This window comes from Myotis nattereri, assembly GCF_964212035.1.
Source record: "Myotis nattereri genome assembly, chromosome: 2".
In the NCBI taxonomy this organism is placed as follows: Eukaryota; Metazoa; Chordata; class Mammalia; order Chiroptera; family Vespertilionidae; genus Myotis; species Myotis nattereri.
The window spans coordinates 38,770,463-38,786,292 of record NC_138076.1 but is presented as its reverse complement, the minus strand read 5'-3'; the positions used below and the strand labels follow the sequence as shown (position 1 = coordinate 38,786,292).

The 15,830-nt window shown below is 40.3% G+C and overlaps 1 protein-coding gene across 1 annotated transcript in view; it reads right to left on the bottom strand.

The window, feature by feature from the left end:
- NALCN (sodium leak channel, non-selective) overlaps nucleotides 1–15,830 on the bottom strand; it is a 300,444-nt gene that overhangs the window by 106,386 nt on the left and 178,228 nt on the right. The window contains exon 15 of the mRNA XM_081082492.1: nucleotides 6,520–6,594. Within this exon, the coding sequence (XP_080938618.1) occupies nucleotides 6,520–6,594 (75 nt within the window). The remainder of the gene's footprint in view (nucleotides 1–6,519; nucleotides 6,595–15,830) is intronic.

Below are 15,830 nucleotides of genomic sequence, written 5' to 3'. Positions count from 1 at the left end.
TGAGGGCCGTTTTTAGGCTGGCTGGCAACTGAAGCTCCCAGCCTCTCCTTTTTTCCTTCTTTTTTTTTATTCTGGGATTTATTTACCTTCTATAATTGAAACTTTGTTGCTGTCCTGCTCCCTCCAGCTCTGAGGCCGCGGCTGGCTGTAAGCAGGTATCTGGGGTTTGTTTGGTTTCTATAATTGAAACTTTATTGCTTTTGGAGCTGTTGCTTTCAGAGCTCAGAGCTGGGCCACGGCAGGCAGGTAACCTTGGCTTCCTCCATCACTGGAGCAAGCAAGCCTCCTGCTCGCTTCAGCTGCGTGGCTGCCGGCCACCATCTCTGTTGGCAGTTAATTTGCATATCTTGCTGATTAGCCAATGGGAATCATAGCAGAGGTATGGTTAATTACCCTTTTTATCTTTTATTAGATAGGATATCTATATCTATATCTATATATATGTATATATATAGATATATAGATATATAAATATATAGATATACATATATATATATATATATATATATATATATATATATATACAGAGAGAGAGAGAGAGAGAGAGAGAGAGAGAGAGAGAGAGAGAGAGAGATAGCATCATGTTTCTACTTAAGGAGAATACTATTCTACAAGTCCACCAACAACTGATCAGTAGACCATAATTGCCCTTGGGGAACTTCTCCCTGAAAGGTTTGGTGTCCTTTGACACTTGGCCACCTGACTTTATCACTTTTCTGACTCTGGATTTGGTCACATTCCTCCCAGTTTATCACCATGTTACAGATAGTCATAATCCATGTTCTTTCCCTTTATTTCATATCTGAAATGTTTTCCTAGATTTATTCTTCACTTATTTCTTCTTTTCCATTCCGATTCATTCACTGTACCATTTAGCTTTCTGCCATGATCTCCCATTTTGCCCATTTTCAGGGACATATTTCCTTCCCCCAAGTGTGAGAACTTGTTTTCTCTTTCTAATAGACCTGTTTAATAGCTCATATTTCACTTCTCCATTTTAGAGGTACTTGCTTCTATTACTCTTGAAAAATGTCTAAGAACCAAGATTTATAATTTAACACAATTGTTTTTAATAAACAATCAAAATAAAATAGATTAAAAGTCTCTAGAGGCCTGGCTAACATGTTAATATGCGGCAGGCATTTGATGTCTGTGTCTAAGGAGGATCCTTTCTCCAGAGGTCACTGAAAGAAGAGCTGCCTTGGGCAGCATCTGTCATTATGTGGAGTGAATGGTAAGCATTTTAGCTCTTACAGTCTGCAACTGTCCTAACTCCAGTAGCTCTGATTAGATCATCTGCTTTTCAAGGAGAAACACAGAACTATTTTGGATAGTTTTAATGATTGGGTTGCTTAATTCATCTTCATTACTCAGAAAACTGACTCTTACATCAATAGTTATTTCATAAATATAATGATGTCTCTGTCATCTAAAATATCATTATTTATAAACAGGTAATTAAAAGTCCTGTGAGTGAGCCTTCACATAAGGCATGACTCCTGTTTGACATCTACACAGCTTTAGCTCAACTCAATATAGTGTGGAGGCTAAGAGCCTGGGGTTTTGATCCAAATCGCCTGGGTTCAAATCCTAACTCTGCCACTTATTAGCACTGAGCTCTCAACAAATGTTACTGGAGGAATATAAACCTGTAGACTAGTTGGTGGAAAGAATAAAAGATGAAATAAAAGTTAGAACTGAACAGAGAGGCTTTGGAATACTACATAGTGCTTTCTGGAATTTCAAACATTAAGAAAATCAAGTGCTTTTTTCACATTTCCCCCTTTCTATTTTCTATCTGGGAATAGTAAAAATAGAGTATATACATTTAAATCCTTAAGGGTTGTCCTGCACATGAAAAACTAAACAAATATTTCAGGTAACATTTTTATTGAAGATCTAAATGAAGTCATAAAATTCAGTCTAAAGTTTCAGTTATCCACATCATTATGAGCATAAAAGTGGATGCATGTGGATGGATGTGTGTGAATGTATTCTTGAAATTATGTAAATGAACCTCAAAGACCAAGATAAAAGGAAATAAAGAAAACCAAGGATATAAAAAATGACATACTATTTAAAAACTAGTAAAAACAGCCCATAGTTAGTTTGGCTCAGTGGATAGAGCATGAACCTGTGGACTGAAGGGTTCCAGGATCCATTCTGGTTGAGGGCTCATGCCTGGGTTGCAGGGTTGGTCCCCAGTAGGGGGCATGCAGGAGGCAGCTGGTCAATGATTCTCATCATTGATGTTTCTATCTCTCTCTCCTTCTCCCTTCCTCTCTGAAATCAATAAAAATATATTTTAAAAAACACACACACACAAAAATAATGAAAACACAAAGTACTCTTATACAAAAACTAGAGGCCCGGTGCATGAAAATTCATGCACTGGAAGGGGGATTCCTCAGCCCAGCCTGCTCCCTCTCACAGTCTGGGAGCCCTAAGGGGCGGGAGGCGACTCGGTAATCAGGGGAAGGTGATACCCCCCATCACACCTCTGCTGCTGCCACTGCCGGTAGCACAAGCCTTGGCCGGCCCTGCTTGCCTGAGCTTCAGTTAGTGGGGGGTGCAGGAGGACCCGAGGCCCCTAGCGGAGTGAGGGGACTCCAGTGGCAGGTATGCAGAGCAGGTGGCCCAGCCCCTGCTGTAGGTGCCGCCATCTTGTGAGGGTGTGACAGCCAATTTGAATATTACCTCTTTATTATATAGGATAGAAGAAAGTGAATCAAGTACATTTTAGTTTACTGTAATAATATTTGACCCACAGCAATTTAATGAGTATCCTATATAATAAAAGAGAAACAGGCAAATTAGCCATCCCTCCGCTACACTCAAGCCATGCCCACAAGCCAATCCTAGTGACTATGCAAATGATCAGACAAAGATGGAGGTTAATTTGCATACGCAGGTGTCAAGCACCCCAGGAGGTGACAGCGGCCTTGGCCGCAGGCTCACGGGACTTTGGCCGGCCCTGGGAGGCGAGGCCGTAGCCACGCCGGTGGGTTCCCAGTACTTTTGCCGGTCGGGGAGGCATGGCCACCAGTGCCTAGCCACACCTGCAGACTCCCGGGACCTAGCCGGAAGACCTGGCAGAGCAGGAGACCACTGGACATGGAGCAGAGCGAGAGAGAGGGCAGCTTGGAAGGCACAGCTCCCTCTGTCACCCCAGATTCCTCATCACAGCTGTGGAAACTGACAGCAGGGAGGAGAAAGTCCCACCCCCACAGAATCAGCCAGAATCAGCCATTGGTCAGACAGCTCTCAGCAGCCTGATAGCCAGGACTCTCATTCACCTGTATCTCAGACTGACAGTAGAGAGGTGGGACTATGTCTAAAGGACAACTGTTGATACAACATAGCTCTGAAGCCGAAAGATGCCGGCAGTATCGACAGAAAGTGTCTGCAGAGCAGCATGCATCTGATCTTGAAAGAAGGTGGTGCCTGCGACAGGATGTATCTGAACACCAGCTACTGGAAAAATGTTGCTCTGATGCCAAAAAACACCGGCGTTATTGACAGAAAATGTCTAAAGACCAATGTGCCTTTGAAGTTGAAAGAAGGGCGTGGCGACGACAGAATATGTTGAGAGAATAGTCATCAACAAGTACTACCAATACTGGTAGGAACTGCCTTCTCAGTGAAAATGGAGTACATGAGGATGCAATCCTTGGACATAGTTGTGGTGGAATAACTATTCGATGTGAATTTTGCCTATCACTGAATTTCTTGGATGAAAAACCATCTGATGGGAAATTTACTCGATGTTGTAGCAAAGGGAAAGTCTGTCCAAATGATACACATTTTCCAGATTACCCAGCATATTTAAAAAGATTAATGACAAACAAAGATTCTGACAATAAAAATTTCATGGAAAATATTCATTCCATAAATAGTTCTTTTGCTTTTGCTTCCATGGGTGCAAATATTGCATCGCCATCAGGATATGGGCCATACTGTTTTAGAATACACAGACAAGTTTATCACTGTACTGGAACTTTATACCCTTCGGATGGTGTTTCTCGGAAGTTTGCTCAACTCTATATTTGGATACAGCCAAAGCTATGAGTAAAAGATTAGCAATGCCAGAAAACCAGGGCTGCTCAGAAAGACTCATGATCAACATCAACAACCTCATTCATGAAATAAATGAATTAACAAAATCGTACAAGATGCTACATGAGGTAGAAAAGGAAGCCTAATCTGAAGCAGCAGCAAAAGGTATTGATCCCACAGAAATAACAATGGTGATTAAATACGATCGTAACAGTCACCCAAGTAGATATAATCCTCCCCGTGTAACCAAGGTTGCTGTCATATTCAGAAATGAAGATGGAGAACCTCCTTTTGAAAGGGACTTGCTCATTCGTTGTAAACCAGATCCCAATAATCCAAATGCCACTAAAATGAAACAAATCAATATCCTGTTTCCTACATTGGATGCAATGACATATCCTATTCTTTTTCCACATGGTGAAAAAGGCTGGGGAGCAGATATTGCATTAAGACTCAGAGACAACAGTGTAATTGACAATAATACTAGACAAAATTTAAGGACACAAGTCACACAAATGCAGTATTACAGATTTCATCTCTCTGTGCGGGACACGTTCAATCCTATTTTAAATGCAGGAAAATTAACTCAACAGTTTATCATGGATTCGTATTAAAAAATGAAGGCCAATCAGATAAATTTCATCAAAGCAAATCAATCTAAGTTGAGAGTTGAAAAATATAGTGGTTTGATGTATTATCTCAAATCTAGATCTGAAAAGGACAATGTGCCAATTGGTAAAATGATAATACGTCCATCATCTTTTGAGGGTAGTCCCAGAAATATGCAGCAGCGATATCAGGATGCTATGGCAATTGTAATGAGGTATGGCAAGCCCAATTTATTCATAACCATGACATGCAACTCCAAATGGGCAGATATTACAAACAATTTACAATGCTGGCAAAAAGTTGAAACAGACCTAACTTGGTAGCCAGAGTTTTTAATATTAAACTGAACACTCTTTTAAATTATATCTGTAAATTCCATTTATTTGACAAAGTAATAGCTAAAATTCATGTCACTGAATTTCAGAAATGTCGACTGCCTCACACTCACATATTATTGATATTAGTTAGTCCAAATTACGTTTCTCTAATTAATTCCCTTTCAATGTGCACGAATTTCATGCACTGGGCTACTAGTCAAGTATAAAATTAATAGATGAATTTAATAGAAATGTAATTTCAGTCCAATTACGGCTAAAAACAGTGTGAAAGGTACTAATACAATTAGATTTTGGTATTTTACTTATGATTTGGATTTCCAATGCTCAAATATATCTAAATATTCAAAGAATATACTCCAAATTGTAGGCTAGCACAATTGGATAATCAACTTTGAAGTATAGAATTTCCAGAAAAACAAAGTATCACTAATACCTAGTGAATGATTAAATAAAACTTACTAGATATCAGTGATACTTTGATAAAACAAAGGATATATACTCAAAGCAAAGCGCCATATAGTTTATCTAAATGGGCATCTTTACATCCATTTTTTTCTTTATTGACAACCCTTAATTAAAACATAGGCTTTGGAGATGTAAAGAAGGGTTGTAAGATGAAATGCCTTAATGTAACTTTCAGATATGAAAATGGCAACAACACAATTTAAATAGATTATGTCTCTGCTTTGTTAAAAATAGACAACTCAGATGCAATTTGAAAATTCTGATGGTGGAGGGCCTCCTAGATGTAGATAGGATTTGTTTTAGAGACTTGGTACTCTCTGGTAGCATCTCTATAATTCTTGCAGTGTTGGGGAGGATAATGCAAGAATATCTGTTCCAGTGTCCTTCTCTCCCACCCACTCTCCTTCTGAAAGGGTCTTTCATAGAGCCAGATATTCAAGCAAAGTATCCTCCATGTAACAGAAACTATGAGAATGGTTGATCATACCTATAATCTTTCTGCCGTCAATAACATAACCTTCATACATTTTCATTTTCATTTTTTGGGGATGTAATTTTCATTGCCATAACATCCAATCTGTTTTCATACTTAACTGGGCACAGTTGATCATTTATTCATTCCATTTTTTATAATCACCATGGGTACCCAGACTAAATCCTCTTTTAGTATCTATAGGCAAGGCAAGTTGATGTTTAATATTTTTATGATGATCAAGAGTATCACATATAATTATGCAAAAAGGCAACTTGGCTTTGACACATTTCATTTTCAGACAACCTTCATTTAATGGCAGAAGGAGAACAGTCTTCAAGTCCAATTTACTACACTATATCAATCTTACCCTTACTCATAATAATAATGTAAAAATGCTCCTAGGATAATTATAGAGCAATAGAAAATTTCCTTTGCTGATAACAAATAAAATTAAAAATATTTTTGCCAACTTAAACTGCTGTAATTATTCAAAATCTATATTTTTACTTTGAAGTTTGAACTGCTTTAATATTACCTGTAAGCACATGTTTTAAGATTCCCCCATATATTACTTACTTGTTTAAGCTTCTTTAGATCTTCATCAAGTTCTAAGTTGTCCAAAATAACAGCAACAAACAAACTCAGGAGGATCTATAAAATGGTTAAATAACAATGAAAAAACCCACATGCTATAAGTATCAAAATATTATCTATATATGATATAAAATATCTGCCTAAAATATACACTATATAGAATGCATTAAATGAAAATAAACATGTAGTTGTGAATCACTGCATAGGTATTTTAAAGAATTTATCCCAAATACATTAAAGGAAATAATCAATATAAATATTAATTTGCTTATGAAGCCAATTTAAAATGGAAATTAACTAAAAGGTTTTTTTTATAACTCAATGATCCCACTTCTGAGACCATATCCAAAGAAAATAATCTGAAGTACTCATGGCATTTTTATTTGCAAGAGTGCTTGATAGAGTTGTTTATAAAAATGAAATATTGGAAATAATATCTAACCTTACATAAACAGTCAATACAATTAATAGAGATCTCTAACATAGGATTCATGCAGCCATTAAAAATTTTCATTGTGGTAGCTAGTCTTGCAGAAGTCTCCCTGGTGTTCACACTTTTGTGAGTCTTTGTTGTCACACGCTTGTGAGTCCCCATCACAATGAATACGGCTGGTATGTGTAAGCAACAGGAAATGGAAATGAGCGTTTGTGATAAGAGACATTGTGGGTTTTACCTTGCTCTCTCTCTCACCCACTCTGGTAGAAGCCAAGTGCTGTGTCATGAAGACACTTAAGGGGCCCTATGGAGAGGCCCATGTGGTGATGAGCTGAGGCTTCTTGCCTACAGCCACAAGTGACTCATCTGAGAAGTGGATACTCCAGCCTCACTGAAGCCTGCAGGCCCAGCCAACATCTGGACTAGGAACTCATCTGACACTCAGAATTAGAAACACCAGCTAAACCTGTCTCAGATTCCTGGCCTGCAGAAACTGCATGAGATAATAAATGTGTATTGTGATGGAAGCTCTTAAGTTGTTCATGATTTGTTATATAGCAACAGACAACTAATGCACTCATAAATTTTTATTAGTGTTTAAAAAATGCTTATACTACAATACTAGGTAAGCGTATATATGGTGGAAGTACAACCGTGTACAAAAAGAAGTAGAGAAAAGGCTAGAAGGTTCTTTAGAGATGTTCTTTAGAGATGCCTTTGTGAAAAGTGATTTTTTCCCTTTTCTTTGTATTACATCATATTTTCCAAATTTTAAAAAAGGCATATACTTCTTTTGGAATGGGTAAATAAGGTAAAAGAAAGAAAACAACAAAAATGCACAATTTAAAAAATATTTTAATTTCTAGTCCTTTTTCAACTTGGACTTCTAAAATTCCACATTCATTTGATAATATTTTTTATTCCTTATTTATATTCTTCCTTTCAATTTCCCTCTTAACAAATTATTTCCACATATGTTTGTTTGTTTGTTAATTCTCACTGAAGGATATATTTTCCATTGACTTTTAGAGAGAGTACAAGGGAGGAGGGGGGGGGAGAGAGAGGGACAGAGAGAGATAGAGAAATATTGATGTGAGAGAGACACATTGATTGGTTGTCTCCCAAATTCATCCTGACCAGGCTGGGGATGGAACCTATAATCCAAGTATGGGCCCTTGACCTGGAATTGAGCCTGCACCACAGTGGCCAAGGCTCCATTTATTAATATTAGACAGTTAAGCATGAAGGTAAGAAAGTTAAGGCAACTTAGTCATTATGATTTTTAAGTATCATAGAGGTTATTATGTATAAGTTAATGGCTAGCTCTTTTCCAAGTTTAATCTACACTAATAAAAGACAAACATGCAAATTGACCATACCTTCGCTATGCCTTAAGCCATGCCCACCAGCCAATCAGAGTGGCTATACACAAATTAACCCAACCAAGATGGCGGCCGGCAGCCATGGAGCTGGAGCAAGCAAGAGGCTTGGTTGCCTCAATGATGGAGGAAGCCAAGCTTCTCGCAGGTCGCAGCAGCTCTAAGCTCCACTCAAAGCAACAAAGTTTCAATTATAGAAGGTAAATAAACCCCAGATACCTGCTTTCAGCCAGCCGTGGCCATGGAGCTGGAGCCTTGGGTTGCCCCTGGGGATGGAGGAAGCCAAGCCCTGGCCAGCTCTGAGCTCCACTCCAGGCTACAAAGTTTCAATTATAGAAGGTAAATAAAGCCCAGAAAAAAAGGAATAAAGAAAAAAAGGAGAGGCTGGGAGCTTCTGTTCCCGGGGAGGCTTGGCCAGACTGAAAATGGCCCTCAGCCCCTCACACAGACTGACCAGGCATCCCAGTGGGAACACCCCACCCTAAAGGGTGTGTGGCCAGCCTGAAAACAGCCATCAGCCTCTCACCCAGGCTGGCCAGGCACCCCAGTGGGGACCCCCACCTGAAAGGGTGTGACCAGCTGCAAACAGCCATCAGCCCCTCACCCAGGCTGGCCAGGCACCCCAGTGGGGACCCCCACCTGAAGGGGTGTGACCAACTGCAAACTGCCATCAGCCCCTCACCCAGGATGGCCAGGCACCCCAGTGGCACTCCAGTGGGGACCCCAACCCTGAAGGGCAAACCAGCCGGCCCCCACCCATGCACCAGGCCTCTATCCTATATAATAAAAGGGTAATATGCAAACTGACCCTAACAACAGAAAGACTGGGAATGACTGGTCACTATGACACACACTGATCACCAGGGGGCAGACGCTCAATGCAGGAGCTGCCCTCTGGTGGTCAGCGTACACCCACAGGGGGAGCTGTGCTCAGCTACAAGCCAGGCTGGCGGCTGCCAGTACAGCGGTGGTGGTGGGAGCCACTCCCACCTCCTCGGCAGCGCTAAGGATGTTGGACTGCAGCTTAGGCCTGCTCCCCACTGGAAAGTGGACATCCCCCGAGGGCTCCTGGGTTACCAGAGGGATGTCTGATTGCCAGCTTAGGCCCAATGCCACGGGGAGCGGGCCTAAGCCAGCAGGTGGTCATCCCCTGAGGGGTCCCAGACTGCGAGAGGGCACAGGCTGGGCTGAGGTACTCCCCCACCCCAAGTGCACAAATTTTTGTGCACCGCGCCTCTAGTGAAAATATAACAAGGAAAAAGAAACCTCTAAAACATTATTACATTTTGAAAGGATATGCTTGGCTTGGGACAAGTACCAGTACCCTTCCTTTTCATCACATGTCCTTTGGGATTTTACCAGAACTTAAAGAAGATACAGAATAGATTTTTACTGATTTTCCCATGTCTGCCACACTATGGGCATCTGGGCACAGATACATTCAGGCTTACTCTAAACCAGCCATTATACTCTAAACTGGACATTATATAGTTCACTCCAAGTTTAGCTCCCTTCCCATGACCTTGATGTTTATATTGATGTTATCATGACAAGTAACAGCAGAGGAGGAGTCTACCTTTCTTGCCAACCTCGCCCAAGATTCAGAGATGTCCACCTCAAGGTCTTTTGGGAGTATGACTGTCTCACACCACTTCTATCACTCATTGGCACTTGGGCAGACTCTGTGTTCTAATTTAACCAATTTTCCTATCTTTCCAGTGAAAGGACAAAAAGAAAATCTAAAAAATAAAAAAATTCCCTGATGAAAACAGGGAAAGCAACTGCCTCCCCTTTCAGAGCACTTCCTTAGAAAACTTTGTCCTTGTAAATTCTTCCCGTCTCTTTGAGATGCATACAAATCTTTTTTAAAGTTCTAAACAAGCCTCTTCTGTTTTACAACCCAGGAATAGCACCCCTAGGGGGTGTGTAATTTAGGTACTTGGCCCCACCTCTTACAAAACTACCCAACTTGTCATGGAAAAGTTGGATTTTTCCTTTGGATAAAGGCAATTAGCTACCACAGATGACCACCCCAATTACCGGGGGGAATTTACAGGGAACCGTATTTGACAAATGGTTCTGCAGAGTCTTTTTACTTGAGGACTGTTGTTTCCATCTTGAGAACATGGATGTAATGTGCGGATATGTATAAAAGGGTGAGTTACTTTCTGTCTTTGCAATCTCTTAGCGGGTTGCCTGTGATGGCCATAGCAGCCTGGTTTAGTGCTCATCCAATAATAGAATTGTTTTCTTTCTCATCTGCTTAGGTGGAGAGATTTTCCGGATTGGCAGATTTTATTTTTAATTATTTCCCCAACACCAGACAGATGGCAGGCTACTTAAGGACAGTGAGGTTAGGCTATTCGATTAAATTCTACAGGCATTTGATTGGACTCCACTGATGTGCCAGACATTGCCTGGCCAGGAAAATAAACGTAATATTACACTCACCATGATGAAGTTCACAATTGAATTAAGTGGACATAGGCTGGAAGCCTGGTAGAAAAGAGCATTGTGGTTGGGGACCTCGGTTAGCAGATAGGCTCTACCAGCCACAAGCTATGTGGCTCAACAAATTGCAGCTACTGTATTTTCATTTAACTCTCACCAGCAATACTGGTGTATGGTATAGCCCATATAAAAATACGTGGACATAAACATAGATATTGGAAACTAAAATAATTTTCTTGCTATTTCTACAAATGAACTTAATTTAGTCCATAAGCCCTCCATTTGCACTGATAGCTGAAAACGGAATCTTGCTAGATCCCATTTCGTCCTGTAAAACTCAGTTACATTGGAATAAATGCTCCTTTTCTATCTAGGGCTGATTTAAAGTCAAGGATGTGATTGTCAGCAGCACCTGGTCTGCTGTGGCCATGTGGCCTTTCCTCTGTCATACTTCAGGGGAAGCCATGGCGCTTGTTTTGGGGACTCTGGGCTTTCTCGCTGCTGAATTAGTCACTACCTCAGCTCCTACAGCCCTTGCTGAGCTCTCTGATTCTTAGTGACACTCCGTGTTAGCTTTAGTTTCCTCAGGCTCCAGTAACAATTTGCACAAGCTTGGTGGCCTGAAACAACATTTTTTTTTTTTCATTTTGTCATTCGGTTTAATGTTATAACTGCCTGTATTCAATTCATTTCCCATGATAACATTAAGTAAATTCACAATTATATTTATAAGCTACAGTGAGGTGGAGTTTACTGGCCGAATGTTGATATCATTTAATAATGAGTTCTCACTGCCTATATTGATAAATACTATACTTGCATCCTCCTCCTCCAGTTCACAATACATGTGTTAAATCTTTGCCTGAATTTACTTCCAAAATCAATGGGACACTTAGTAACATGAAGATACTTGAGGTTCCTATTCTGGGTGTTGCTACATGTATTACCTCTGAATTAAAAGAAAAGAAGAAGTTTAATTCGAGGACATTTCCAATTTTCAAATGCTAGTAACCAAGTGGCACGTTATCTGGAGTTGTCTGGAAAACCCGAAGTTCAGAGGTTAAGAGTCACCTGCTTCATTCTATCATCCTATAGATTTCCGTGTTTCATTAATTTAAATTATTTTGGAGGGGTATAAAGTCATATCCTTTCTACTCCACGGGTGAAAGAGGAAGGATAGAAGGAAATGAGCTTGAGTTGCTCTGAATTTCAAGAAACTAACATTTAACAACACAGATAATATTTTACCTGTGGCTAGAGCTCACCTTAAAAGAACATAGCAAGTCATCATTAACTATCAACTTAATTCATTTGCTTTGCTCCTATAACTGCTAATAAATATCAAAGGAATACTGATGGGCTATATTGCAGCAAACCTGCAATGCATGGAGGTTCCACGAAAAGGTAGCACAGAAGCCCACAAGCTTCCTTCCAAAGGTGCCCTGTATCTTCATGAGCATCACATTAGAAACACATTTTAAGTTCTGGAGGCCAGAAGTCCATAATCGAGTTGTCAGCTGGATGTGCTCCCTGCAAAGGCTGCAGGGGAGGATCCTGCTTGGCCTCTTCCAGCTTCTGGTGGCTCCAGGTGTCCTTGGCTTATGGCTGCATCACTCCAATCTCTGCCCCTGTCTTAATGTGGCCTTCTCCTTCTCCCTATATCTTGTGCTTACCTGGTATATATCTCTTATAAGGACACTTGTCATTGGATTTAGGGCTCATCTGGATAATCCAGGATGATGTAATCTTAAGACACTTAACTTAATTACATCTGTAAAGATCCTTTTTCCAAATAAGGTCACAATCAAAGGTTCTGCAGTTAGGACATGGACATATCTTTTGGGGGCCACCACTCAACCCCTTCAGCTCTCCATCTGGTTTCTGGCTTGGGCCGTAGTTCCTTCAATGGTGTTGTTCCTATATACTGACTCTCCACTCCCAAGGAAGTTTGGCAGCTCTACCATTCCAGGAAGGAAGTATGGGAGACTTGTTCTTAGGGGATCTTTTAGGTCCTCTCTCTACCTAGACCTCTCAGGCAGCTACCTAACTCTGTTCAGGCTCCCCCTTGTCTATGTGGGTCCCCCAGTGAGGCTATTTCCCCCCAAGTTCAGACAAGAAGTGGGTACAAGACAAATCTTGAATGTCAAAGCACACCCAGGTTGTTGCCCTTGAGCGTGGCATGTCACCCTACCACCAAAACACACTTTACCTCACTGCCTCTTGCCAGAGATTTCTGCCTCCTTCATGCTCCATCCCAGAAAACATTCTCCTTTCCTCTCAGAAAGTAGGAGTGTGAAGTAAGATTGGAGTGGGGGTTCCGAGGGGTCCACACAACTGTGAAGACCGACCAACAGAAATGAAACCCAAGCAGAGTATCACACATTTATTTCTGTGCCGTGCCATCTGAGCATTTAGATTTCTGAGAGCTCATCTGGACAAATGGGTCAGGTGCATCTTCTGAACACTAGTCATTTAAGATTGTGAGGCACTGAGTCCAACCCTGTATTACCAAGACAACAACATATCAAGGAGAAGGATAATTTCGGCATTAAGAGAATTGTGAGGAAGCTTGCTAGGTGAGATGAGCAAAGTCAGGGCTTTGGGAGCATGTGGCTAATTAAGGGCCTGGTGAGCAGCTAAGAACAGCCAGAGCGTAGCTGTCAGGGAGGAGGCTGGGGGAGGCTGGAGAGGTGGGAGAGGGAGCTAGTGTAATAATCACAAAGTGATGACATTCTTTTCTTCTTCTGCGAATTTTTTTCTTTCAGATGTTGCGGTTGCTTTTTTTAAAAAATGCATGTAATGTAGTTGTTTTAAACTGGATTACTGAAACGGTAATGAGGCAGTGTAAAGTGTAGTTTAACAAAGGTTATTAGATATATAACATTTCATTTGTTTATTTGTTTATTTATAAATATATTTTTGTTGATTTCAGTGAGGAAGGGAGAGGGAAAGAGAGATAGAAACATCAGTGATAAGAGAAAATCATGATTGGCTGCCTCCCTGACAGGAAATTGAACTGTGACCTCCAGGTTCATATGTCAATGCTCAACCATTGAGCCACGCTGGCTGGGCTATTTATTTATTTTTAAAGTACATTTTGCACATTCTTCTTGAAGAAAAGAAAAAATAGCTCCCTCATAGCAGGATAGACAGACAGATGTGGGATGCTAGCTGCACTTTCTCCTTGTCATGCAGATAAAAGTTTGATGTTCATGGTAGAGAGAAGGCAAGACTCAAAAAGGAAAGGCTTTGGTTTTGTTAGCGAAAATGCTGCAGAGGCTTGAAAGCCCCACGCTTACAGAATCGAGACAAGCTGTTGGGAAAGGTGCTGGCACTAACTTGAAGTATTATATAAGAGAAAGTTTATAGTTTGCTTGAAACTATCCTTCAGCCCAAGTTCATTCAACAAATATCCTGCAATGTTTAGGCATCACTGCTTAATTAACATGACAATGTGAAGGCAAAACCAGAAACTATTTAAAAATATATGTGGAGCTTGAGTTTCTTCCCGAAACTATTTGCACAAGAACTTTTGGCTTGATCCTTGTAGCCATGTTCCTAATTGAAGGGCACTGTGATAAGGTGACACCTTGGCACTCAGGGTCAGAGGTGACCCAAGTCTGCCTTTGACTCTCTTTGGAATGGAGGTAGATGATGTAGGGGAGGCAGGCTGGGTCTGCAGCTGGTCCTGAGGAGGTGAGAATTACTTTGTGGTTCTTTTCTCAGACTCTAATAGGATGGCAGTAGCCACTGTGATACATAAATAGAAATGAAGAGAGGATGGCAGCTTGGGTTTCATCACTTTTAATTTACACTGTCAATGAGACATATTGTTTTCCTACAAACCCAGTGCTGTGTGGAATGGGACTGAGGTTGCTGGCTGGAGTGGGTCTGCCACTTCCCAATGCATGGTATTGAAAGTCCTGGGAGTGGGGGGTGAATCCTTTTTCTGAAAGCAACAACCATTGCTCAGTTCCTGTTTGTTTGTTTCATTTGTTTGTTCTGGTTTTATACAAAGCTGAGTTAATGCTCATTAATAATCTGGACCCATTACGTTGACGTCTGAATCTTATTTTCAATATTTAATTACTTACAAGTGCCAAAGTGTTTCCCATAGCCATTTAAGTGTGACTCACAGGTTTATATTAAAATGTTATTAATATTATAAAGAAATTTTACAGGAACTTGCCACGTTGAATCAAAGAGCTTCATCATTTGCATTAAATACCTTTACACTTTGTCAGTTCTCAATTATGCAACCAACCTACTCTGCCCTATTTTTTTATACTTAGGTTTATATAATCTTTAAATTTGTAATGTGGCACCAAATCTATATGACTATTTTTTAATGATGTCATTTCCATGGGAATAAAGATTAATGATATATCCTTTCATTTCCTCTTGAGTTTTGTTAAAGCACAAGTGGTACATAGTTTCAACACAGCAGTATTTCATTTGTGCAACGCTTTCAAAAAAGAAATTCATATATATACATATACATTCATGCATTGGCTACTTGCCACTTTTAACAGGTCTCTAACATTCCATTATATGAATATGCAACACAAAGTATTTGTTCTACCACGTAATATACAACTGATGTAATACGGTCACTTTCGTATTTTATGACCACTTTTGAAACCTTATGAATCACCAATGTCAATGAAAACGTTGAGAATAACTATTAAAAATTTCCAGGTATTTAGTTCTTTATTTTCCTCAGACTATAATGCCCATTCTCAAGGTATTTTTAGAGTTGGCAATGCATTCAGTGTGTTAAAGGCCACATATCAGGTCTCTGGAAGCCTGGCAAGGATCCTTCTTAGAATTTTTAGGAATGACAGTAACATATTGGTGGGATGTTGACCTTCTGGCTTAGATTTCAAAGCATGCTTGTCCAGGTTCAATATGGCTTCTGCCCCCGAGTCTTAATAGGTGTTCAGCTACACTAAGTCCTTATGCTCCCTCTTTTCTTTTTCTAACTACTCCTCTCATGCCTTACACACTTCTGAAAAATCCAGACTAAC